The sequence below is a fragment of the Phocoena sinus genome, chromosome 1, assembly GCF_008692025.1.
Source record: "Phocoena sinus isolate mPhoSin1 chromosome 1, mPhoSin1.pri, whole genome shotgun sequence".
Classification (NCBI taxonomy): Eukaryota; Metazoa; Chordata; class Mammalia; order Artiodactyla; family Phocoenidae; genus Phocoena; species Phocoena sinus.
Genome location: NC_045763.1, coordinates 159,746,056 through 159,771,425, shown reverse-complemented (window position 1 = coordinate 159,771,425; position 25,370 = coordinate 159,746,056). Strand labels below are relative to the sequence as shown.

Below are 25,370 nucleotides of genomic sequence, written 5' to 3'. Positions count from 1 at the left end.
TAATGGAAATATTACCTGAGGGTACCAATACTTAAAAAAGAAAAAAACCCTAAAATTATTATTCCCAGAGACAGGCAGAGGATTTGTAGTTAAAATCGTGGCCCCATACCTTATTACTAACAATGAGGTCATCTGAACAACCCTTGTTTCTGGCTAAGTCTTATGTTCTCCCCTGCACCACATGTCATGTTTCACTGTGCTACAACACATCTTAAACTCCAGGCAAATTCATGTGTGCACTTCAAGTGACCCCATGTGACTGTCCCCAAGACTGACAGCTCTTCTCTAGATGTGCCTGGATCACTTTAAATTGGTGTAGAGCACTGAGGTTCCCCAGATCCAACGTTTCCTCTGGAGCCATCACTCTGATAATATAATCAGTTTCCCAGCATCACTTTTATTTCATCACATAAATAAAATTGCCAAATATATCAAGCTGCCTCCTGTTGCACTGTGAATGAATTTCCCAGGCTGCTTCAACAAAGCCAAAAATCTACTTTGTCACATGACTCCACAAAACATGATGGATGCCTTTAAGTTTCAACATTTGTTTCTTCTTCCTATAGATTTCCTTTCCTCCCTCCACTTTTATGAAAAGAGTATATTTTAATTTACCTTGGCACACACGGAGCATTCAACAACACAAAGAAGTTACTGTAAGAACAGGTCCGCAAGAATGTTCTAGAATAAATTGGTAGGCTGCAACTTACTAGGATTGCCAAAAATATTATCTTTAAGAACCAAAGTTCTTGGGCTTCCCTGGTGGCGCAGTGGTTGAGAGTCTGCCTGCCAATGCAGGGGACACGGGTTCGTGCCCTGGTCTGGGAGGATCCCACATGCCGTGCAGCAACTAGGCCCGTGAGCCACCACTACTGAGCCTGCGCGTCTGGAGCCTGTGCTCCGCAACAAGAGAGGCCGCGATAGTGAGAGGCCTGTGCACCGTGATGAAGAGTGGCCCCCGCTCTCTGCAACTAGAGAAAGCCCTCGAGCGGAAACAAAGACCCAACACAGCCTAAAATTAATTAATTTTTTTAAAAAAAGACTTAAATTAAAAAAAAAAAAGAACCAAAGTTCTTCAAAATTTATCAGCTGGTGTAGTCCGGTTATACAGACATACAGCATCCCACACTCTTCCTCTGTAGCACTCACCGCAAATGGAAACAAATTATGAATTGTGCATCTTGTGGTTAATGTCTGTATCCTCCATTAGAATATAAGCTCCATGTGGACAAGGGCTGTGTGTACCTGTTATTTTATTGCTGTGCCTAACACAGTTCCTTGAGTGTAATAGGTAATCAAATAATATTGATAAACAATCACAAGAGTAAATAAATCTGTGAGTGAAAAGAGTGTTAAATCGGAAGATACGGCATGCAAGAGTGAAATAAGCTTTTAGAGTCCCTGAGATTTACTTTTAGGGGTGTCCTGACAGATTTATTATGAAACTACAAAAATGGCATACTGACAACAATCTACAAGTTAATTATTCTTGAGATAAATTCGGGATTCATAAAACCAAGTCTCTTGGTGGCAATTTTCCACATTTAAAATTTTACAACTCCTGCGGGTATCTGTTTAATTTAACCCTTGCGTATGAAAAGATCAATGTGTGTATATTTGGATAAGCAGAAACGGCAAGCAGATGCAGCTATTCCTAGACTCCACTACTCAAAATCACATTTCACTTCAAAAGTCACAGAAGTATAAACCAGAAAGTGCCACTGAACAGGGTCAGAATTCTCTACAGCAATTCACGCTGTTTTCTTGATATTCCTCTCTAAGCACTGATAAAAAACTCTTTGAAGTGAAAGAGTAAATATTATCATTTGATAGTACTTAGACCGAACAGTGCAAATACAACTGCATTGTGTTCCACTCTGGGGACACACACAACGCTGGCAGGGGTGCCATGGAGGAATCAACGTGCTCAGCACTGGTGCAGGCAGGAGGGAGCCCCGCTCAAAGAACTACTCACCCCTTAATCTTCCTCTGAGGTTAGGGGGAAATGCTGACTTTCCAATATGTGTTTCTGTTTTGGTAGCCCTGGGAAGGAAGGCTCGCGAATAGGCAATGGGAAATGCCAACTCCTAATTATCAGCCCGCTTTTACTACTCCCTCCGACATTTTTGTAAATGATCACGGATGGGGGTGGGGAGAAAAATCTAAGGAGTCGCCCCGGTAGGGGGTCGCGTAAAGGAAAGAATCCCAGTAGCTGGTGTCAGCGTGTCCCCGGCCTGCGAGGCGGCAAAGGCCTGTGGACGCGCGGGAAGAGGGTCTCGGGCGAAGGCAGCACCGCGCGGGACCAGCGGGATGGATGGGCGAGTCCTGGGGGCACAGAAAGGGCACTCTGAGGAGTGGAGGGCAGCAGGAAGAATAACCTGGGCAGCCCCGGTGGGCGGCGAGGCCTGGAACCGCGTACGCACCATCCAAGCACTGCGCCCGGGGAAGGTCTGGCGGGGGAGACGCGCAGGGTCGCCTCCGAGGCCGGGAGCTGACCCGGCTCGGCCAACGCCTTCTCCGGAACCGAGCAGCGCAGAGCGCTGCAGGTCCCCCGATCCACGGCCGCGGCGAGGCGCGCAGCTGTTGCCCGCCCAGCCCTGTCCCCGGCGGCGCTCACCTTGCCGGGAAAGGGCCCCGGGAGGAGCAGCTTCAGAGCCTGCCTCTTCAGCTCCACCAGGCGGGCGTTGCAATTCTCGCACCAGACGCCGCGGTCCGATCCGGGGGAGGAGCCGCCGCCGCTGCCCGAGCCCGGGGAGCCCGTGCCGAAACCTGGCGAGCCGCCCAGGGAGCCAGGCGAGCTGGTGCCAATGCCCGGGGAGGCGGGGCCCGGGGAGCCCGTGAAGGAGCTCGGGGACGAGGTGCCCGAGCCGGGGGACGGCGTCCCCGACGAGCCAAGCGCCGAGCCCGCGCCCTCGGGAGTGGGGCGGCTCCCGGCGCGCGACTCTTCGTATGCTTTCCGGTACCAGCTTTCCGGGGAGAAGGGCGCCGCGGGCTTGGTGGGCGAGCAGACTTCATTCACCTGCGGGGGAGACACACGGTGTCAGGGGCCGCAGGGCGGCTGGCTCCCGCGCCTCTGCCCAGGGCCGCCCTCCCGCCTGCCCGGGGACCTGCGCGCCACCGAGGACCCGGCCAAGCGCCCACGGGCTCACGTTAGGGGCCGCTCTGAGCCCTGCGGCCAAATCTGCCTCCCTATGTCTGGTTAATTGTGTTTAAGTGAATCCCCGTCGCCCGGGTGACCCCTGCACCGGTTCCCAGGAGGCGGCGGACTCCTCTGGTTTGGAGGAGAGGGGCTCACTCGCTCAGGGAATTTCGATGATTTCTGCAGAGGAACCCACGGATTCAGCTCCCCGCGCTTTTGAATCCGGCACCCACCCCAGCAGGAGCTCACTTTTAAGATCCTGGACGACGGGGGGCGGGAGGGGGGGGGCTATGACTTTTGGATTTTTATTCATTCAGGGCAAGGCCCTCCGGATCTTGAAGGTAAATGAAAGATTCTCCCGCCTCCAGGAAAACGGTCCCTTAAGAACAGCAGAGAAATCGTGGGAAACCCTCCCTTTCGGCTTAACTCTGCTTAGAAGTGCAGGAATGCTGCAAAAGTTAGGGATGCGGGGAAGAGAAGGAACGAGAGGGCTGCAAAAATTCCGAGGGCAAGGCGAGTGCGCTGGCGTCGTTGCTGGCGGACCCGCCTCCGCGCGCGCACGCCGGCTGGCCCAGCCGAGGCGCCTCAGCAGCGGGAGGAGAGCTCGGGGCCACCCTGCCCTGGCTGCACGTTACCCGGAAAGGGGAACCCTGGCCGGGAAGAGTCCGGTAACGCGTCTCCGCATTATACCCATCACAACTTACCCCGTATTTCTTGCCCCTGGTGGAGACTGCAAGCCTCTCTTTATTCCCAGCTACCGAATTCATGGTGGCTTTTCCAGAGGAGAGTGTCTAAATGTTCCACCAACGCTACATCCAAAAGGTCTTCCAACCCAGAAGGGTGTCCAGTTGTAGGGGGCTGTCTCTTGGCCCTCAAGGTTTCTTAACTGAAGGGGGCGGGAAGATAAAAGCAGATGGACCTCATAAGTAACAGCACTAATTTGCGGGAGGGTTGCAATGCCTGGTTTATTCTTCTCTTCAAATAATGCGTTTCCTCCTCTTCTGCCTTCTCCAACCACACGTTCTCTTTTCACGGTCACATCCAGATAATTGGCGTTCTCCTCAGCCTAGTGAGTCCGTTTTCCTCCACGAGGGAAAAGACGAGTACAATCGGGGCACACGGCAGCTGCAGACAAGGTGGGCGGGCCCCCGCCTCGCCTCCGCCGGCGAGCCGGCTCTGGGAACTTGTCTCCTTCGCGGAGCTTGGTAACTGAGTTCAAAGAAATTCTCCCAAAATATAAAGATCCAGATCGGGGAGGAGCCTCGGCGTGTTGGGGAGCCAATATCCGCCGGCCCGCTTTGCCTGACAGTTGCGCGAGGGCAGAGAGGGGCGGCGGCGTGGCCCGGCCGGCGGGGCGCCCCGGCCGGCGTCTGCGGTCAGGGCGCGCGTGTGCGTCGGGGCGCAGCGCGGAGCCTCGCGAACAGCGGCCCCTCCGGGGAGCCCGCCGCCTGGCTGCAGCCGCCGCGCCTGCCGGGATCCATTTTATGTTGCGGCGCTCCTGCCTGACATTGCGAGGCCGAGAGCCGGGGAAGGGGGTCGTAAATCTCGCCTGTTGCGGGGAAGTTGCTGGTGAGTGGCCCGGATCCAGGGCTCTAATGAAATAACACTGCGCGAGCCTGGAGCTGGGGGCAGCGCCGAGCGAGCGCGACCGGACAGAAATGCGCCCGAGCCTCCCCGCCCCCAAGTTCTTTCTCTTCCTGGCAAGGCTTGCAGTTCTGCCTTTGAAACGCCGTGTAAGAGGGATTGAGTCACAAACAAGTCCACAAATATGCCGGGTCCTCCCCCCGGCCTTTGTTCTCCTAGACCTGCCCTGCAAACCTTTTCTGGAATTGCCCTACCAAGCCCGGCCGGCCAGGGGGCCACCCTCCCGAGCGCAGCGGGAGAACAGGTCCTTCGCCCCCGCCCGCCCGCGACCCAGTGTGTGCTGTGCCTAGCCGCCCAGGGCTGGGCCGCGCGGAGCCCGGGGAGCAAAGGGCCGCCGCCGGGCAGGGAAACTGAGGGACTCGCCGCGCGGCACACGCTCGGCGCAGACGGCGCGGGCCTGGAAGGGGGTGTGTGCAAGCTGGCCTTGGCCTCGCCTTGGCCGGGGGTCCCCTCGGCATCCCCCTTCCTGCTCTTCCAGCGCGCAGGGCCCGCCGTGTCCCGGGAGAACCCAGTCATCGCCCTCTCCAGTCCCCCTCCGCCCCCGGCGCAGCGCCTGGAGCGCAGGAAGCCGGCATTTGCCGGGCTCCACACGTAGCTGCTCCGGGGTGTCATTTTTCATCTCCCGGGAGGACATTTCTTCTGGTGAGCCCGCAGGTCTGTCTGTTTTGTTGTGACCTTTAATTAACACCCCGCGAGACGCCTCTTGAAAGGACCAGCCCCGTGCGGTGATCACGTGAGGTGTAATGGCATCTCCGCGCCCGGGAGGGACCTGGCCTGGGGGCATGCGAGGGCGCAAAGGACGCCTGGGGCTTTCCAGCTTCTAGCTTCCCTCTGAGATATGGAGGGGCAGGAAGACAATATCCTGGGGTGCTGGAGCCCTGTGGCAACGCCGCCCCACACCTGCTTTCCTCAGGGAAAATTCCTTCCGCGCATCCCTCGCACTGCCCTCCGCCCACCCCTTCCCGCCGCAGCCCTTGCGTGGGAATGTTTCACAGGCACTAAAGCGAGGTAAGAAGGTTAAAATGTAGATGTCGAAAACAGTGTGGAAGTTTCCATTACGTTCCTACTTCCCATTTAAAAGTGATCATATCAAGAGAAGACCTTAGGGGTCAGGTACACCTCCGGGCAACACCAGCCAGCTTCCATCCCCATCTGTATTCCGCGGAGATGCTGCGAAAATAGCATAGCCATTAGCTACGCACCGCTCATCTGCCGAAAAGCAGCGTGTGGCCAGGTGAAATATAGAAGCCAGTGAGCCGAGGGTGGGGAAGGAGTGGTGTCGAGGAAGAGTATTGGGGAGCTGGGAAATTCACCTTGGAGACAGAGGAGACCCGAGGTGGTCTGATTTGCATCCCAAAGTAGCTGGGGCTCCAAAGCGTGTTTGGTGAGCTCGGAGCGCCCTCTGTCGATCAAAGTTTACAACCAGAAGCCCCGCAAGACAGTTTGATTTGATGCTTTAAAAAATGGATGTGAAATTTACATACCGTGAAACGCACAATTTTAAGTGTACAATTCTCAGAATTTTGATAACTGCACACTCCCAGGTAAGCCACCACCACAATCAAGTTATATATTTCCATCGCCCCAGAAAGTTCTTACCTTCCTCTTCCCAGGTGATCCCCATCCCTGGTACACAATCACAGCTCTGATTTCTATCACCATAAATTAGTTTTAACTGACCTTGAACTTTTTATCGGTAAAGTCCATGCAGCGTGTATTCTTTCGTGTTTGGCTTTTGTTGCTTAACGTGAGGTTTTTGAGCTTCATGTTGTTGCTAATATCGATCTGTTTTCTGTGTGTACTCTGTTTTTCATTCCTGTCTCTTCTGCCTTCTTTTTGTCAATTGATTATTTTTTTAGTTATTCCGCTTTCATCCTTCTATTAGCCTTTTAGCTGTAAGGATTATAATATGCATCTTTAACTTGGGCTACTTAAGAGTTAACTTTGTGCCACTTCACCTAAAATATAAGAAACTTGCAACAGGATAATTCCATTTTGCCTCCCTCCTTTGTGCTACTATTTGATGTATTTTATATCTACATACATTGTAAAACCCATAATACAGTCTTCTCAATTTTACTTTAAACAATTTGTTGTCTTCTAGTGAAACTAGTACATTTTAAATATGTGGGTTTTTTTATATTTACCCAATTTTATCATTTGGGGGACTCCATTTTTTTCCTGTAGAGCCAACTTTCCAGCTGGGTCATTTCCCTTCAGACTGAAGAACTTCCTTTAGCATTTCTTATACTGAGGGTCTCTGGGCAACAAATTCTCTCAGCTTCTGCTTATCTGAAAATGTCTTTGTTTCACTTTGGAGCTTGAAGAATAGTTTAACTGGATGCAGAGTTTTTGGTTGACAGTTATTTTTCTTTCCACCCTTTCAAGATGTTCATTGCCTTCAGCTTAGAAGCCTTCCTTGCTTCTGATCAGAGGCCAGCATTAATTCTTATGGGAATTCCCCTATGTGTAATGTGTCCTTTTTCTCTGGATGCTTTGAAGATTTTCTCTTTACCATTGGTTTTCAGCAGTTTGGCTATGATGCTCCTGGATGTGGGTCTCTCTGTATTTATCCTGCTTAGGGTTTGCTGAATTTCTAGGACCTATAACTTGACTTGTAAGTTTTTCACCAAGTTTGGGGAAATTTCAGACATTATTTATGGAATTTTTTCTGTCTTTTCTCTCCTTCTGGGACTCCAATTACATGTATATTATGACACTATTTGAATTGTCCCACCAGTTACTGAGGCTCTGTTAATTATTTCAATCTTTACCCATTTATTCTTCGGACTGGATACTTTCTATTGACCCTTTATTAAGTTCACTGACCCTTACTTCTGCTATCTCCAATCTCTGTCAAGCCTATCCAATGAACTCTTCATTTCAGATACTGTACTTTTCAATATGTACATACATAGTTTCCCTTTCTCTGCTTCTTTTTCCTTTAAATCTGTGAACATGGTTATAATGAGAGCTTTAAATTTCTTGCCTGCTAATTCCAACATCTGGCTCATTTGGGGGTCCCTTTCTATTAAGTGATTTTTCTCTTGACTCTGAATCACATCTTTCAGTTTCTTTTCATATTCACTAAATTTTAACTGTATGCTGAATATTGTGGCTATGACATCATAGAGATGTTAGATTCTATTATCTTCCTTTGAAAAGTACTGAGTTTGTTCTAGTAGACAGTTAAGTTAGTGGTGGGTCACCTTAAACTTGTAGAGGCTTGGCTTTATACTTTGTTAGAGCAATTAGTTCTGTTTAGTTTTCGCCCATAGTCCTGGGACTTGTTCTTTACCCGTAAAGTATGGCCCTTCTAGGGTTTTTTTGGAAAGTCTAAAGTGCTTACCGGGCCCCTCTAACTAGGGACTTCAACTCCAAGCTCTGCTCCCCTGCAGTGATAGCAGCTGAAATCTCTGCTCCACTCTTTCAGCTTCTAGATGCTCTTTCCCCTGGACTTCTTGTAGCTCTTCCACGTAGGCAAAATTCAAAACTACCCACCAAGGATTTGCAGGAAATGAAATGTGGATTTTAGAGCTGCCTCACTTTGACTCTCTCCTTTCTGGGATTTTTCTCCTTCCTTTCCAGCTACAGCCCTAAACTCCGCCACGTAACGCCTCTAACCAATAAGACTGGCTTTCACCTTGAGTTATAGCCACTGTGCCCAGCAGACTGGAAAAACCCATGTAACCCTTGTTTCAAGGATTGAATCCTTGAATCCCCTCCAGTCTCTGCCTGCTTTTGGCCACTCTCCAGTGCCTTGAAATATGTTTTTGTTGTTGTTGTTATCCAGCTTGTAATTGTTTTCTTTTGGAAATTTAATTGTATATAAAGCACTCCCTAATTTTAGCTTAACGGTGGCTTTTTCAAGTTGACCTTAGGTTTTTAGAATTCTTGTAGTTTTTATTTTGTGAGTTAGCAGCCTAAAGAGTTAGTCTCTAAAGAAACTAGCTATAATTTTGTTTTCTATCTAACTGAAGTTTTTTAATGATGCAGCCCAAGCCCCCACTGATAGATAGACAGAAATCTCTAGATCTATGTAGGCATGCGTCAGTTCAGTTCCAGACCACCGCAATAAAGCAAATATTGCAATAAAGTGAGTCACGCGAAGTTTTGGTTTCTTAGTACATATAAAAATTACCTTTACACTATACTGTAGTCTATTAAGTGTGCAGTAGCATGTTTAAAAAACGTACATACCTTAATTTATAAAAATACTGCTAAAAATGTATCATCTGACAATGCAGGGTTACAAACCTTCAACTTGTAAAATACAAACAAACAAAAAACATTGTATGTGAAGCACAGTAAAATTAGGTGTGCTTGTATATTTGACAGTGTTAATGGAATTACTTCAAGATTTAGGTTAAAAAAAAACCACTCATTTTATGAATGAAAAAATTACATACTGGCTTCCAAAAACCCAGAGCTTCTATTAACACAAATTTATTTGCTCCATTGATACCCCTGGGTGAAAAACAGTATCTCCCTGCTATATTCATAAGTACAAAGTGCAAAAAAAAAAGTTAAGGTCCATTACCTGGCTAAGAATGAAATTCTTATTCCATATTCCTTGTTGCTTACTTATTAAACAGATGTAACTTCTTTGGGAGTGTTTCATGGGACTTTCATATTTTCAGAAAATGCAATTTAGCTTTCTCATTATTTATACCTCAGGGGTGAGTAGCTAATAAATTTTATAGCTAAAATATATTATGTCACCATGTTTTTGAAAGCCTAAAAGTATAAATCAGAAATAAAAAACCCAAATCAGGCTGGCAACTTCTAATTGCTAAGCAGAGGGCAGACTATGATAGATTTCACTCCTCTTTAATATTTTTCTTTTGAATAATTTCCACGTTGGTTCAGGCACCAACATGCCAACGGAGCCAGTGGAGTGCATGTGCCAGAGGCGCCTGCATTTCTCCTTGAAAGAGAATCAAAGCAGCTTACACCGTCCATGTGGTATCTTGATGAATATGCAAACAATATTTGCATATGATCTACTGGTGTTCTGGGGAACCATATGACCATGTGTGGGCTGCCAAAGAGTCATCAGCAAGCTGGTAACTTTAATTTGTGTACTTGGCCACTGCAAGAGAAGGGTTGTTATCCTGCAAGCTAAGGAAGGCTTTCCACTCTTAGATGATCATTTCAATCATTAATCGTTTTATGCTCATGAATTCCTTTCATGCTAAATTCCAAGTTTGATTCCTGTCCAAAGTTCAGACAGTTCAGAAAATAAAGGTATAGAAAGAGAAAGGGTGTGAACCAAATTTGTGTGGCTAGAGGTTTTTTTTGTTTGGTTTATGGGTGCGGGGGTGGGGGAGAAAAGACTAATTATTAAAAACAGAGAGGAAGCTCAGACAATGAGAGCTCGCCCACTGACACTGGGCACCAGGTGTGATGACTACGGACTGTGCTGCCGCTTACCACAAGAAGGAGCCTGCTTTGGGGAGGGGTCACAGCATTCTATGCGTCACTGTTTGTAACAGTGAAGGAAGAGAAACAACTTACATGTGTATCAGTAGGGGATAGGTTTAATAACTAACTTACAGTAGTCAGATGGTGGAATACCATGCAGCCATTAAAAATGTTTTCATAAAAGAATAATTTTTTGGAAAAAATGGAAAGATGTTGATGATATCATAGTTTTAAGTATTTTAAAAGGTTAAGTATGTACAATAAAATGATAATTCAGTGAAACCAAAAGAAAATTATATATGCAACAGAAAAAAGACTAGAATCTAACATCAAAATATTGAGTATAACAGCTCTTTCTGGGAGTTTCCAATTCTATGTTTTCTGAGAGAACTTTAACATCATTATTATTATAAGTAAAGTTACTAAAATATAAAAAGGAAATTAAAGAAAGTTTCAAATTTTTTTTTTTTTTTGCGGTACGCGGACCTCTCACTGTCGTGGCCCCTCCTGTTGCGGAGCACAGGCTCCGGACGCACAGGCCCAGCGGCCATGGTTCACGGGCCCAGCCGCTCCACGGCATGTGGGATCCTCCAGGACCGGGGCACAAACCCGCGTCCCCTGCATCGGCAGGCGGACTCCCAACCACTGCGCCATCAGGGAAGCCCAAGTTTCAAGTTTTAGAAAAGGGATCACAAGGAGCTAGAAGGTAAAGGAGGTGGGTGCCCCATGAACATCCATGGCCATAAGTGTTCACATACACACACACACACACACACACACACACACACACACACACAGACACACATACACGTACCTGTATCCCTAGACAAAGCCAGGATACAAAAACAAACAACAAAAACAAAAAAACCACCATAGCTGGAGAGAGAGATGGGTAGAGAATATTGGTGATTAAAAATAAATATTTTGGGACTTCCCTGGTGGCACAGTGGTTAAGAATCTGCCTGCCAATGCAGGGGACATGGGTTTGAGCCCTGGTCCGGGAAGATCCCACATGCCGCGGAGCAACTAAGCCCGTGTGCCACAACTACTGAGCCTGTGCTCTAGGGCCCGTGAGCCACAACTACTGAGCTCACGTGCCACAACTACTGAAGCCCACGTGCCTAGAGCCTGTGCTCCTCAACAAGACAAGCCACCACAATGAGAAGCTCACGCACCACAACGAAGAGTAGCCCCCGCTCGCCACAACTAGATAAAAGCCCGCACACAGCAACGAAGACCCAATGCAGCCAAAAATAAATAAATAAATAAAATTTTAAAAAATAAATATTTTACAACAAAATAAGACTTCAGATTGCTTTACCAAAAAAAAGAAAAAAATAATCATACATCATTTATGTTTTACAACTTACTAAATTTGGAGTTAGGAATATAAGAGGGGGACCCCAGAACCCTTTAGAGGTGAGGTGGCTTGCCCAAGACAGAGATCCAGCTGGGGGAGCACCAGGGAAGAAATACAGGCCCTTCTTTGGTCCCCAACCAGGAGCCACACACAGTCGCAGGATCAGAGGTGCAGCACATGTTGGTGACAGGTGAGACTTTAAAAGGCTGTGAAGGGACTTCCCTGGTGGTGCAGTGGTTAAGAATCCACCTGCCAATGCAAGAGACACAGGTTCAATCCCTGGTCCAGGAAGATCCCACATGCCGTGGAGCAACTAAGCCCATGCGCCACAACTACTGAGCCTGTGCTCTAAAGCCCATGAGCCACAGCTACTGAGCCCGTGTGCCACAACTACTGAAGCCCGTGCGCCTAGAGCCCATGCTCTGCAACAAGAAAAGCCACCGCAATGAGAGGCTCGCGCACTGCAACAAAGAGTAGCCCCTGCTCACTGCAACTAGATAAAAGCCCACACGCAGCAATGAAGACCCAATGCAGCCAAAAATAAATGAATAAATAAATAAATAAATAAAAGCCTGTGAAGTCCAGGACATAAAGTAAAACAGAACCACTGCCTATCTATTTGATGACTGTTCTGATGAACTTGTAACAGAGCTGGAGCAGAATATCATTATGTGTTGGGTGCTGGGAAACATTTTTATTGAAAAGTTCTGAAACAGCACTCAGTTTAGAGGCAGGCCAGGTCAGCAGGACAAAGGAAACAAGGAGTCAGCGTAGTCAGAGAAAGGTGGGAGAGTCCCCCAGGAGGAGTCAGTGAGGGGACCCTTGGGAAAGTGGCTTGACTGGGCCTTGCAGGGTGGGTCAGAGACTAGGGAGGGTAGGAAAGACATCAGACATGAGACCAGCACCCAGAAGGAAAGGGCAGGGAGGTCACAAGTGAGCTATTTTTCAAGAACTCAGAGTGCCTGTGGGAGTATGGAGAGAGGGAATCACATCGTGTAATAGTTTGAATGTCAAGTTTAGGAGCTTGAACTTCAGGCAGTGGAGAACACTGAGGGGTTTCGAGTAAGTGAGGAACGGTGCCTAGGCCACACATAACATTAATCTGGTAGCACTTTGTAAAAAAAAGTACATGGAAGCAGGCATACCAGTTAGGAGGTAAAAGGTGATGGGAGGTGTTAGAATTCAATAATTAGGAAACAAACAACCTAAAGACAAAAGATGTGGACAGTGTTTCATCAAAGCTATATAAATGGCTAATAAACCACATGAAACAATGCTTAACATCCTTAGTCATTACGGAAATGAAAGCGAAAAACCACAATGAGATACCACTTCATACTCACTGGAATGAGTATAATCACAAAGGCAGACAATAACAACTCTTGCTGACGATATGGAGGAATGGGAGCCCTCGTACAATTGCCGGGGGGATGTAAAATGATGCGGCCACTTTGGGAAAGGGTTTGGCAGTTTCTCAAAAAGTTAAGTATAAAATTATTGTATGGGGCTTCCCTGGTGGCGCAGTGGTTGAGAGTCCGCCTGCCGATGCAGGGGACACGGGTTCGTGCCCTGGTCCGGGAAGATCCCACATGCCGCGGAGCGGCTGGGCCCGTGAGCCATGGCCGCTGAGCCTGCACGTCCAGAGCCTGTGCTCCGCAACGGGAGAGGCCGCGGCAGTGGGAGGCCCGCGTACCGCAAAAAAAAAAAAAAAAAAGAAAAGAAAAAAAAAAATTATTGTATTACCCATCAATTCCACTCCTGAGTATCTACCCAAGAGAAATAAAAACATACACCCACACAAAAACTGGCATACAGAAGTTCATAGCGGAATTATTCATAATAGCCAAAATGTAGAGACAACCTAAATGTCCATCAATTGGTGAAGGGACAGAAAAAATGTAATATATCCATACAATGGAATATTATTTAGCAATAAAAGGGAAGGAAGTGTTGATACATGCTACAATGTGGACGGACCTCAAAAGCATTGGGCTAAGTGAAAGAAACCAGACATGAGAAATCATATATCTTATGATTCCATTTATGTGAAATTTTCAGAAAAGGCAAATCTATAGAGACACAAAGCAGACTAGTGGTTGCCTGGGGCTGGGGTTAGGAACAGGGATTAACTGTGGGCATGAGGGATCTTATTGGAGTGATGAAAATGTTCTGAAACTGATTTATGGGGATAGCTGCGCTACTCAGTAAATTTATCAAAAAAAAGTGCACTTGTGTAAGGTGAATTTTATTATATGTAAAATATATCTCACTAAAGCTGTTTTTAAAAAGTGATGGGAGCGACTTCCTTGGTGGTCCAGTGGTTAAGAATCCGCCTTCCAATGCAGGGAACGCGGGTTTGATCTCCGGTCGGGGAATGAAGATCCCACATGCCACGGGGCTACCGTGTGCTCTAGAGCCCACAGCTAAGACCTGATGCAGCCAAATAAATAAATATTAAGCATTAACTGTTAGACAAAAAGTGATGGGAGAGGTAAAATGGGATGGAAATGAGGGATTCGTTTCAGGGCTATCAGCACTCAATCAGCTAGGCTTAGAGACCAAACGAATGGAAGGAGGACACTTGAGGAGTCAAGGGTGATTTTCAGGCATGTGAGCTGAAACAGCATTTTCGACAGCAAGGAAAACGGGAGGAATATGATGTGTTTGATTTAGAAAAGATATAGCCACCGTAATCCAATTGCATTTTCCCTCTGAAGCAAAATTCCCAGAGAGAGGGTTGACCTGTGTGCCCACTTCAGGAATTCTGGCAGCTCCAGCTGGAATCCCATAGGGTCTCTCTTCACATTGACCAGCACTGAGAAGAACGTCAAGAGACCCTGGCTGACCGCTGGTGGGAATAGAAGAGCCATGAAAAAAACTGAGAACAGGTGCTTAAGAAGAAGAGTTGTGATATTAGGATCTCTGTAAGGGACTGCCAGATGAGGGTCACTGTGGCCGGGAGGAGGGGGTGAGCGAGCATCGGCAGGGGCAGCAGTGGCTGGAAGCAGGTGCTGGGAATGAGCTTCACGGTCAGCCACAGGAGGGGATGGGCAGAGAGGCACACACAGCCCAGGGGAGGGCTTCACAGCCCATGGTGGAGGACAGGTACCATAAGAGGATCCTGCTTGAGGGAGAGAGGCACTTGCAGGAGATATGGGATTCCACAAATTCCTCCAATGAGAGCTTAGAATCAAGACCAATTTTTCTAACCAGTCCTGTTGTTGTCCACACCCTAGATGGTCATCTCCCAGCTATGTGTTGCCTGAGCCCCCGGGCACCAGCCTGAGGAGCCCCTGGTCCTCTGAACTGCTAAAGCCTCCACTTTCACTGCAGCAATGCCCTCGGTTGCCCCCCACCCGCCTTGATCTCACCAGCTCTACGAGATCTGCCATCACACATCTGCATCACCAAAGACACCCTCTCTGTTCTATACCTGCTAGAAGATCAATAGTTCTGATCTACTTGCATTTGCCCCATTCAACTCATGAGTTGGAAATGCAGTGTGATGGATGGATGGATGGATAGATGGATGAATGGATAGATGGATGGATGGAGACATGACCTTGAAAAAAAAGAGTGATCAGGTGAGAGTAACTGGACAACAGATGCCCCTTGGTGGGGAAGCAGTGGCAGCCCACACTGTTTCTTATAAAAATGTGAATGAGATCAAGCTGTGATCCTTCCTGCTACTTTTCTAATATAAAAACAACCCACAGGATTTAAATGTAAAGCCTCTATTAAAAGCAAAACACAGATAAGTGTCAGAGAATTCAGGAATTATGGTTTCCACAGCAACGTTCACGTGGCCATCCAACTACTATTAAATAAATGAAATTAAGCGTTTCTATTGCCCTTGACATTCAGCCATATGCTAAGCTATCCCTTTATTGGTTTCTAATTCCTTGCAGCCACCTGTGCAAGAGGCAGCCTTCTCAGTCCCACATTAAGGATGAGGAAACCAAGTCCCAGGAGAATAATAGTAATGTGCCCGGAGAATCCGTGGCCGTCTGACTAACTGGCTAATCGGACTGTCCACGGAACAGCAGGCAGCAGGGTGAAATGTCAGTCCCAGGGCTGCCTGGAGTACACGAGGAAGACCAGTCATCAGTTAATGCCTCCTGCACGCTGCGTCCTGCTAGTGCGCTTTTTCAGGCCCCTGACAATGAGGACAGAGCCACAGGCAACTAAAGAAGCAATAAGAAAACCCAGAGGCCTCAGTGTTCCTAGTGGAGGGGATACGAAGAAATATTGTGTAGCCTCGGTTCAATGGGTCTCTCATATGACCAGCTTCACTCCCTGTCGAGAACTCTGAACGTATATTAAAGAAAGAAAAATATTCCTCCAGTGATTCAGAAGAATGAGAGGCAATAAACACCTAGGTCTTACAGAACAGAAGCCAAGCCTAGCACACAAGATTGCCTTTGGAGAGTTCCACTTGTTTGACAGATGAAGAGACCCCACAAGAGGTGACAGGTAATTACCTTGAAAAAGCTTTTACTGAAGCCAATCCTAGCAAATCTCATCTCTCAGACGCACCCTGGCGCATGGATTGAAAGTACAGCCCAGGTTTCTGAGCTGCAAAATGTGACGTGTGGCCCACAGCCCCAAGGCAGGGAGGCCTGAGACCTTAGTTGTCATCTTAATGAGTGATCTTTAAGGAGGAGTAAACGAGGACTAGCGAAATACAGAGCTGTGCTAAATTGAGGACTAGCGAAATACAGAGCTGTGCTAAATTGAAAGGTGTTGCCAACAGTCCTGAAAAAAGTGAAATAACGTGTGAAAATGCAGAGTCTCAAAAGTGTGAGAAAATAAAAGGCACAAAGGCAAGCCAAAAACAGCAAACTTCCTACATCAAGGAGATAGATTTTGAATCCAGATTCTGAATGGTAGACAATTAGAAAGAAGTCTTCCCTAAAAAACAAGCAAGAGATAATAGGCTCAGAATTAATATAAACTTTGGCTATATTAAAGCAGACCCACCTCCTGCAGGAAGCTTTTCCCAATTAGTCCAACTTACATTCTCTACAGCCTCTCTGGGACTGCAGTCTTATCCTCCCAATATCCCTAATTACTAAGCATTAAGCAGATAGCTGTACAACAGTATAACTGCGCATGAGCTGTCCACGTATCTGTTTTCAGTTGCCATCTTCTCTCTATTAAATGGATTTTACTCCTAAAGGTTCTAAAGCCACAGTGCAGTGCTAAGGTACAACGTGATTGTTGAGCGACTACAGAGCTCCAACTCAAGGTGTGAGGCATCCATTTAATATTTCAAAACTGTGTGCACGACGCCTGTTAGATTATGAGCTTCTTAAGACCAGTGGACACATCCTTAATCTTTATGTCCCTAACACTCTGCACGGTGCTGGGTGTGGCTCTTAATACATGCGTACGGTGGAAATGAATGCGTACCGCTACTCAAGTGCTGCGCTTTTCAAGTGAAAAAGGTCACTTGAAATTTACCTTGAACATTGCGTTCTGTTCTGAACGTCTTATAGCCCAAAAGACAAATGTAGTGAGCAACCACAAGTAATTATAAAAATAACTATGGCAAAACAAGACCGTTTTCAGTAAGTGCATTTCCAGGGGGTGAGAACAAAGACAGGAATGTACCTCGTCCTAGGAGATTAAGATTTAGGAGTGATGGGTTTAGATTAGAGCTAAGAAGGTGCAGGCCTTCAAGGCCAAAATAATGACTGAAAAATCCAGCAGTCTGTGTAGTCACCTTCCTTAGCTACTGGAGGCGAGCCCTTCACTGTTGAAATTTCAGTGACACCTAGATGATCCTCTAGTCCAATATTCAGTTCTATGCCAGCACAGAATATTACTCTTTAGCAGCTGGGTTTTCAGAATAATTTATACCAAGTGATTAGTATCCCCCTCACCCCTTATTCTTCTATGAGGAACGCTGGCATAGTTATTTCACTTACACTGGTGAGATGCCCCAAAACACAGGAAGGCTAAATGATATGCCCAACATCACAAAAGAAGTTAAAGTAGCAAAGAAGGGATTAGCCTTCCAAATCACAAACCATCCTTCTCTACTTACCCCCTCTTTGCTACAGTGAGCGAGTGATGTTGCTGTTCCAGGATTCCCTGAGCCAGAGGACGTGCTTCCTGAGACCTGCTCCTAGCTCATGTTTCAAACTCCCAGGCATTACAATCAAATAGTCTTTATTTTTATGTTACTGACAAATCTACCCGGACTTATAAAACTGTTCCCTCCTCGTGCACCTTCATACAGCTGACAGCCACAGAACTAGTGGTCACACTCCTTAGGGCGGGGCACGGGGTGGGCGGGAAGGAGTGATCGAAAGGTTAAAAACTCAGGCTCCAGGGCTTCCCTGGTGGCGCAGTGGTTGAGCGTCCGCCTGCCGATACAGGGGACGCGGGTTCGTGCCCCGGTCCGGGAGGATCCCGCATGCCGCAGAGCGGCTGGGCCCGTGAGCCATGGCCGCTGGGCCTGCATGTCCAGAGCCTGTGCTCCGCAACAGGAGAGGCCACAACAGTGAGAGGCCCGCCGTACCGCAAGAAAACAAACAAACAAACAAAATAATGCTTACCTCATGAGGGCTCAATTAAGTGATGTATATGAGAGGCTTAGCACAGTACTTGATGCAGATAGCTCCACAAATTTCTTTTAATTTTTATTGACATAGAGTGGATTTACAAGCTACATAAATTTTAGATTATAATCATTACCTTTTGATAATTTGAGGCAGAACATTCCTATCACATGGGACAACAAAGTCTGATAGACCTCAGTCCTTGAAATCACTCAGTCTGCTTCAATGATCTCTTTCTTGGAGAAACTCTTCCACTAAAAGAGTATAATTGGGAGTGGGAAGCAAGAAGAGAAAAGAAGCTGGACATATTCTACCTTCGATGGAATTTCAGCCACATTCTTTACCCTTGTAGATTCCCCCTTAGCAGGGGCTAGAAACCTGGGGACTACATTTTCCACCATAGCAACCAGGAGGATTCCAGGTTAGCTTGTGTGATATTTGGGAGAAGGAAGCAATCTCATTGCTCTCCTGTCAGGAACAGGCAAACGTGACCCACACACACGAGCTCTGCCGTCACACATTTCCCCAGTAAAGGCCCGCCTCCGTGCTGCAGGCAAATGTGACACTGGCAACTGCTCCTGCAGGTTCTGAAATTTCCTGATTTTCCATAAGCTAGCGGTGGGCCTGAGCGCTCGTGATGGTTTTCCCTCACCTTTATACCTCCACTCTTCCAGAGATTTTGCAAGCCCTCTATTCCTTGTATTAAGTCTCTTACTGCTTGAAATACCTAGAGTGGTTTCTGTTTTCCTGATCGGTTCATTGCCTAAGGAGTGAGAAGTCTCAACATACGCATTCATTCAACAGTTATTTACTGAGTACCTAAGACAGTCAAGGCGTTATTCCGGGTGTTAGGAAAACTGCAGCAAACCAAACCAAAAAACACCTGCCCTCCTGGAACTTACATTTTTGTGGGGTAACATACTGGAGATAAATGAGTAAACAAACAAATATGGCAGGGGTTGATAAGTTCAGGGCAAGGAGGACAGACAGTGTGGGATGGGGTAAGGGGCACTATCATAGGGTAGCCCTGGAAGGCTCCTTGCTAAGGTGAAATTTGAGCTGAGATCTGAAGGAAATAGGGAACAGGAATGCAGCTATCTGGGGCAGAGTACTTCAGGCAGAGGAGATGGCAGGAGCAAAGGCCCTGAGGTGCTTGGCCTATTGAGGGAATAGCAGAGTCAAGCCTCACTGTGGCTGCAAAACCAGAGCAAAGGAGAACAGTAAGACGTGACCGCAGAGGGGTACAGGGAGCTAGCCCAGCATCTCCAAGTAACGTGAGGAGCCATTCAGAGGTCTTTAAACAGAGGAGTGACACAATCTGATGGATGTTTCATTCAGATCGCTCTGACTGCCACGTTGGGAATAGAGAGTTGGGGGCCAAGGCAGAAGCGGAGACCAGGTAGAACGTTGTTGCCCTAGCCCAGATGAGAAATCAAGGCAGCCTGGACCAGGCTGGTAGCCGTGGAGGTGGTCAGTGCTGACCATGTTTCCTATCTTCTTGGAATCTATGTGTAGGTGCACTTCCTTAAAAAAGTAAAATATACGTAACATAAAATGCGAAAATACACATAACATCAAATTTACCATCTTAACCACTTTGAAGTGTGCGGTTCAGCGGCACTAAAGCGCATTCACAATGTTGAAAACCATCACCACCATCTTCCTCTAGAATTTTTTCATCTTTCCAAACTGAAAATCTGTACCCACCTAACTCCCTATTCCCCCCAGCTCCTGGTAACCACCATTCTACCTTCTGTCTCTATAATTTGACTACTCTAGATGCCTCATCCACATGAAATCACACAGCATTTGCCTCTTCGTGACTGTCTTTTTTAACTTAGCATAATGTCCTCAAGGTTCTCCTTGTTGGCTGCCATGTTTTGAAGGTAGGACTTGGCAGACTGAATGAGGAAGAGAGAACAAGAGGAGGCAAGAACGATTCCTAGGGCTTCCCTGGTGGTGCAGTGGTTGAGAGTCCGCCTGCCAATGCAGGGGACACGGATTTGAGCCCTGGTCTGGGAAGATCCCACATGCCACGGAGCAACTAGGCCCGTGAGCCACAACTACTGAGCCTGCGCGTCTGGAGCCTGTGCTCCGCAACAAGAGAGGCTGCAACAGTGAAAGGCCCGCGCACCACGATGAAGAGTGGCCCCCACTCGCCACAACTAGAGAAAGCCCACGCACAGAAACAAAGACCCAACACAGCCAAAAATAAATAAGTAAATAAATAATTTTAAAAAGGCAACTGTCAGAAGTCAACAATTAAAAAGAAAAATAAGAACGATTCCTAGATTTTTTGACCTGAGCTGGATGAAGGGAATACTTTGTGGAAAGCTGAGCTAATACATCAGCCCACAGCAGTGTCTCCCTTCCAGCATGTTCTCCCATCCCATTCACCCCTCCCACTCCTGCCCTCAGCACCTCGCAGGCCTCACTACAGCTGGCGTGTCAACAAGGGACTGGTGAAACATTTAAATCTTTCCATCATCCAGATGAAAGAAACAAGGAGGATTTGGACATTCATCCTGCCTTCCCCCAATGTCAGTGAGACAGAAAACAACTCGAGTCTAAGAACACCATCAGAGAACAAACGAGCATCTCAGTCACCCATCTACACACCCTCAGAGTCGGCAATTCACCAGCTAAAATGCTACAAGATAAGATGCTGAGAGAATCTTGTACACATTATCTCAACCTAAATAAAGAGTGAACGTCAGCAAGGAAAGCTTTCCCACCGAATCCGGCCCTGGTGCCTGACAGTTCAGTCCCTGTTCACAGAGAAGTTCTCAGAGCCAGTTGCTGTCCTCTTTTCTCTTCCCATGACCATTCCCCTTGGTCAGCACTTATTTCCTCATAGCTAGGGTGTTGGTGGTGGTGTCCTCACAGGATTCTGTCTCTGGTCTTGCCCCTCCCCAGTAAGTCTTACAAGGAGATGCAGACGGATCACCCCCTGCTCAGAGGTTTAACGGTCCCCTTTTGCTAGGGCATCAGTCCTTGGGTAGGAGAGATGGCTCAGTGGACATATGACACCCTTTGGAGGGGCTATTTCCAACTACCTCCACTCCTGGAGACTCTCAAACCACCCTCCTGGGGCTGTGTGTTCCCTCCTAATCTGAGAACGATGGATCTGCACAACAAATTCCTTTGCGTGACCTTCAAGGCCCTCCTTGAGCCGGCCCCAACCTAACCTCTCCACACTTAATCTCAACTACTTTCTTCCACATACTCTAATGTCCAGCCAAGCCGAGCCTCTCATTATTTCCCCACACACGCTGTGCACCCTCTCACCCATGCATCTGTTTTTGCCTTTGCCTAGAATGGCCTTCGTCCTATCACCACATATTCAGTCCTCCCTCCTACAATGTCCAGCTTCAATGCCACTTCCTCCAGGAAGCCCTTCTTTGATGCCTCCACCCGGAGGCACTATTTTCTCCAAATCCCCATGACTGTCTGCTGTGGGCTCCTTTGCTGTGAGAAGGTCCTTCGCTCCTATCAGACCATGAACTCTTTAAGGGCACCGTTCAGTCACATTCTTTTTTTTTTTTTTTTTTTTTTTTCAGTCACATTCTTATTGGTTCCTCTCACAGGGCCTGGCATGTGTCTTTAGGGTTCGAAGTTTGTTAAATCAATGAACAGGTAAAACAATCATTTATGTGAGTCAAATATATAACTAGAAAATCACTCAGCACAGGGACTCCTGGAAATGTCAGTATCATATTCGTCTCCTTGCTCTATGCCTGCTACATATCAATTGTATTATCACACACAAAATCCAATGAGATAACAGAAAAAACACGTCAACTTTTACCATAGGTTTGGATTAACTTTCAGGTTCTCAATTGCCCTGTTTTTTCTCAGTCCTATTCCATAGTTTTAATATCTTATTATTGATCCATTCATTTTACTTCTTTACCAAATAAAACAAAAAAAAAGAACTTTAAAGCTTGTCCAATACTCCTGAGAAATCCTCCCTCCCACTTAAGTCAAAACAAGGGTAACTATAGTCGGTTGAATTTCGGCACCCGACGAGATACTTCCAAGACCTAACGCTCCCCCATCACCTGTGAATATGACTTAATTTGGAAATAGAGCTTTTGCAAATGTAATTAAGTAAAGGATCTCAAGATGAGATCATCCTGGACGTGGAGTGAGCCCTAAATCCAATGACTGGTGGGGGATCTGAGACACACAGACACAGAGGAGAAATGGGGGAGAGGGCCATGTGGAGGCGGTGGCAGAGATTGGAGTGATGCTGCAACAAGCCAAGGAACTCCTGGAGCCACCAGAAGCTGGAAGAAGCAAGGAAGGATCCCCACCCCCCAGAACCTTTGGAGAGAGCATGGCTCTGTTAACACCTTGATTTTGGACTAATGGCAGAACTGTGAGAGAATAAATTTCTGCTGTTTGGAGCCATCGAGTTTGTAATTTATTACGGCAGCCACGGGAAACTAATATTCATTGTATCAGTCCCCAAATGACACCCAAACCCAGTTCTTCAGTCAGTCTCCTCTCTTCTTATTACGTCTTTTTTTTTTAAAAAAAAAATCATCTCCCTTTCCCCGTCGTACTTGGCTTTCCTCTCTCCTACCTTCTACCTTTCAGTCCCTGTCTCGGTGTGGGCTGCCATAAGAAATGCTACAGACTGGGTGGCTTAAACAATAAACATTTATTTCTCACGTTCTGGAAACTGAAGTCCGAGATCAGGGTGCCGGCATGTCGGGTTCTCGTGATTTCTTCCAGGTTGCAGACTGCCGACTTCTCCTTGTGTCCTCACGTGGTGGAAACAGGGCAAGCTAGCTCTCTGGCCTCATATAAGGGCAGTAATCCGTTCCTGAGGGCTCCACCTTCATGACTAATCATCTCCCAAAGGCCCCACCTGCAAATACCATCACACAGGGGAGAGTGGGTTATATAAACATTCAGTCCATAACAGTCCCCTTTCTGCCTTTCTGTTTTCTTTCTGCTTCTTACTGTTTCTTTCTGGTTTGGGTCCCACTATTCCTAACCTCACTTCATCATGCCAGTGGCACCTCTGGACCTCCCCCCTGAAAGTTCCCCGTGATGAATGCCGGGTTTATAATGCACACTTCACCGTGTGGGAGCTGAAACCTCTCATTTGGAGCAAAAGCCACAGGAAATAAGCAAGAAACTACTCATCACGTCAGTAGAGAATCTTAGCCCTCTTCCTATCCACTCGCCTCCCACATCTTCTTTCTCTTTCAGGTCATCATCTCTCCTGATAACCAGTAATTTCAGTTATTTTCTACATGCGCTTCTGTTGGTCTTCTGAGAATTCTCATTTTCCAGAATAGAAAGGCCTCATCGTCTTTGGTGAGCCTGGGTGGTGCAGGGGGTTGGTGCGCTGGGGGAGATGACAGTGTGACAGGGATGGGGGCAAGATGGCATCACCCCACTTTCTGCCGACCCTCAGCAGAAGGGAGACAACAGAGCAGACAGCACCTGGGAGAAAGGAGAGATTTCTAATTACTTCCTTCCCGGGTTCTTCCCCGGAGCCTGTGTTATTCCTACCCTTCTGGGGCTCTGCATGTCTCTCACTGAGCCAGAGAAGAGCTTAGTGAAGGAAGAGCAAAATGTCCTAGCTGTAGGATGAGTGTAGGAAGTCATCAAACCAGGGCTGGAGGCCCCCAGCACAGCAGGGCTCACCTGGCGAACCACCACTCAGAAGTCACCTTTCGTGTGTGTGTGTGTGTGTGTGAGTGTGCACGCACACGTGCAAAAGTCCTCTTTTTGCGTCCTTTAAACTTTCTCTATCAAAGAAATGTATGTAAAATAGTTTAAAATCAAAGATCCAAAGGTACTTTTACAATTCCTCTGCCCCACTCCTCCATTCCCCACCTGTGACCCTCTCCCCTGGGGCACCAATTTTGAACTTCTTGAGGCAGTTATCTCCATTTTTTTTTTTTTTTTTTTTTTTTTTTGGTGGTATGCGGGCCTCTCACTGTTGCGGCATCTCCCGTTGCTGAGCACAGGCTCCGGACGCGCAGGCGCAGCGGCCATGGCTCACGGGCCCAGCCGCTCCGCGGCATGTGGGATCCTCCCGGACCGGGGCACGAGCCCGTGTCCCCTGCATCGGCAGGCGGACTCTCAACCACTGCGCCACCAGGGTATCCCTCCATTTTAAAAATGATGCTTATACTGTTATTCCCGCCACTTCTTGATTTATCCATTTTAGACACTGGCTCTTCATTCTGTGTCGTGATGCATGGAATTTTAGCCATCAGCTCTCTGCTTCCTCCCACCTACGATATTAATAAAAACCTGAACAGGCTCCTAATTCTGGGGCCCTTGCTGGGTGCCGGGCACTGTTCTGTTTTGGCACGGCTGGTCACCCTTTCCTCCCGGACACACGGTGGCTCCCAGGACCCCACACTCCCTCTGGCTCCTCCCCCCTTACCAACCACTCCCTTGGTCACTTCTGCCGGCTCCTTCCCTTCTCCCTGCCCTCTTCAGGATGGAGCACGCAGGCCTCAACCCGGTCCTCTCTTCTTCACCATCTACTCTCCCCTGCTTGGTGGTCTCATCCAAGCTCATGGCTCTGAGTATCTCCATTTCTTGATGACTCCTGCCCTGACACCTTCCCTGGCCCCGGACCCTTATGTCCGACTCTCTTCTTGACGTCCCCACTTAGACGGCTAGAAGACGTCCCACACTTAACACATCTCACACCCACTCTGGCTGATAATTCCAGAGGCTGCTCCCCCTGCCAACTTCATCATCTCTGTGATGGCAGGTCTATCATCACAGTCGCACAGGTACAAAACCTGGGGGGAGGCTGTGGTACAAAGAGAAGACAGAGCCAGTGAGAGATTCCCCACAGCAGATGTGGTGAAGACATCTAAAACAAGCTACTATCACCAACGTTCATAGCAGCATTATTCATAGGAACCGAAAAGTGGGAAATACATAAGTGCCCATCAACAGATGAATGGATAAACGAGATGCGATATATCCATACAATGGAATATTATTCTGGCATAAAAGGAATGAGGTTGATAAATACTCCAATATGGATGAATCTTGAAAACCTTACGCTAAGTGAAGGAAGCCAGACACAAAAGGCCACATGTTGTATGATTCCATTTGCATAAAATGTCCAGAACAGGCAAATCCATAGAGGCAGAAAGCAGACTATTGGTTGCCAGGCGACGGAGGGAGGGGGAAATGAAGGGGAACACTAGCGGGTACAGGGTTTCTTTCTGGGATGATGAAAACGACA

At 47.5% G+C, this 25,370-nt stretch overlaps 1 protein-coding gene across 1 annotated transcript in view; it reads right to left on the bottom strand.

The window, feature by feature from the left end:
- KIF26B (kinesin family member 26B) overlaps window positions 1-4,314 on the bottom strand; it is a 494,415-nt gene extending 490,101 nt beyond the window's left edge. Inside the window, 2 exon segments of the mRNA XM_032648317.1 lie at window positions 2,618-3,019; window positions 3,844-4,314. Coding sequence (XP_032504208.1) covers window positions 2,618-3,019; window positions 3,844-3,906 — 465 coding nt within the window. The 5' untranslated portion in view covers window positions 3,907-4,314.
- Window positions 4,315-25,370: the final 21,056 nt, after the last annotated feature.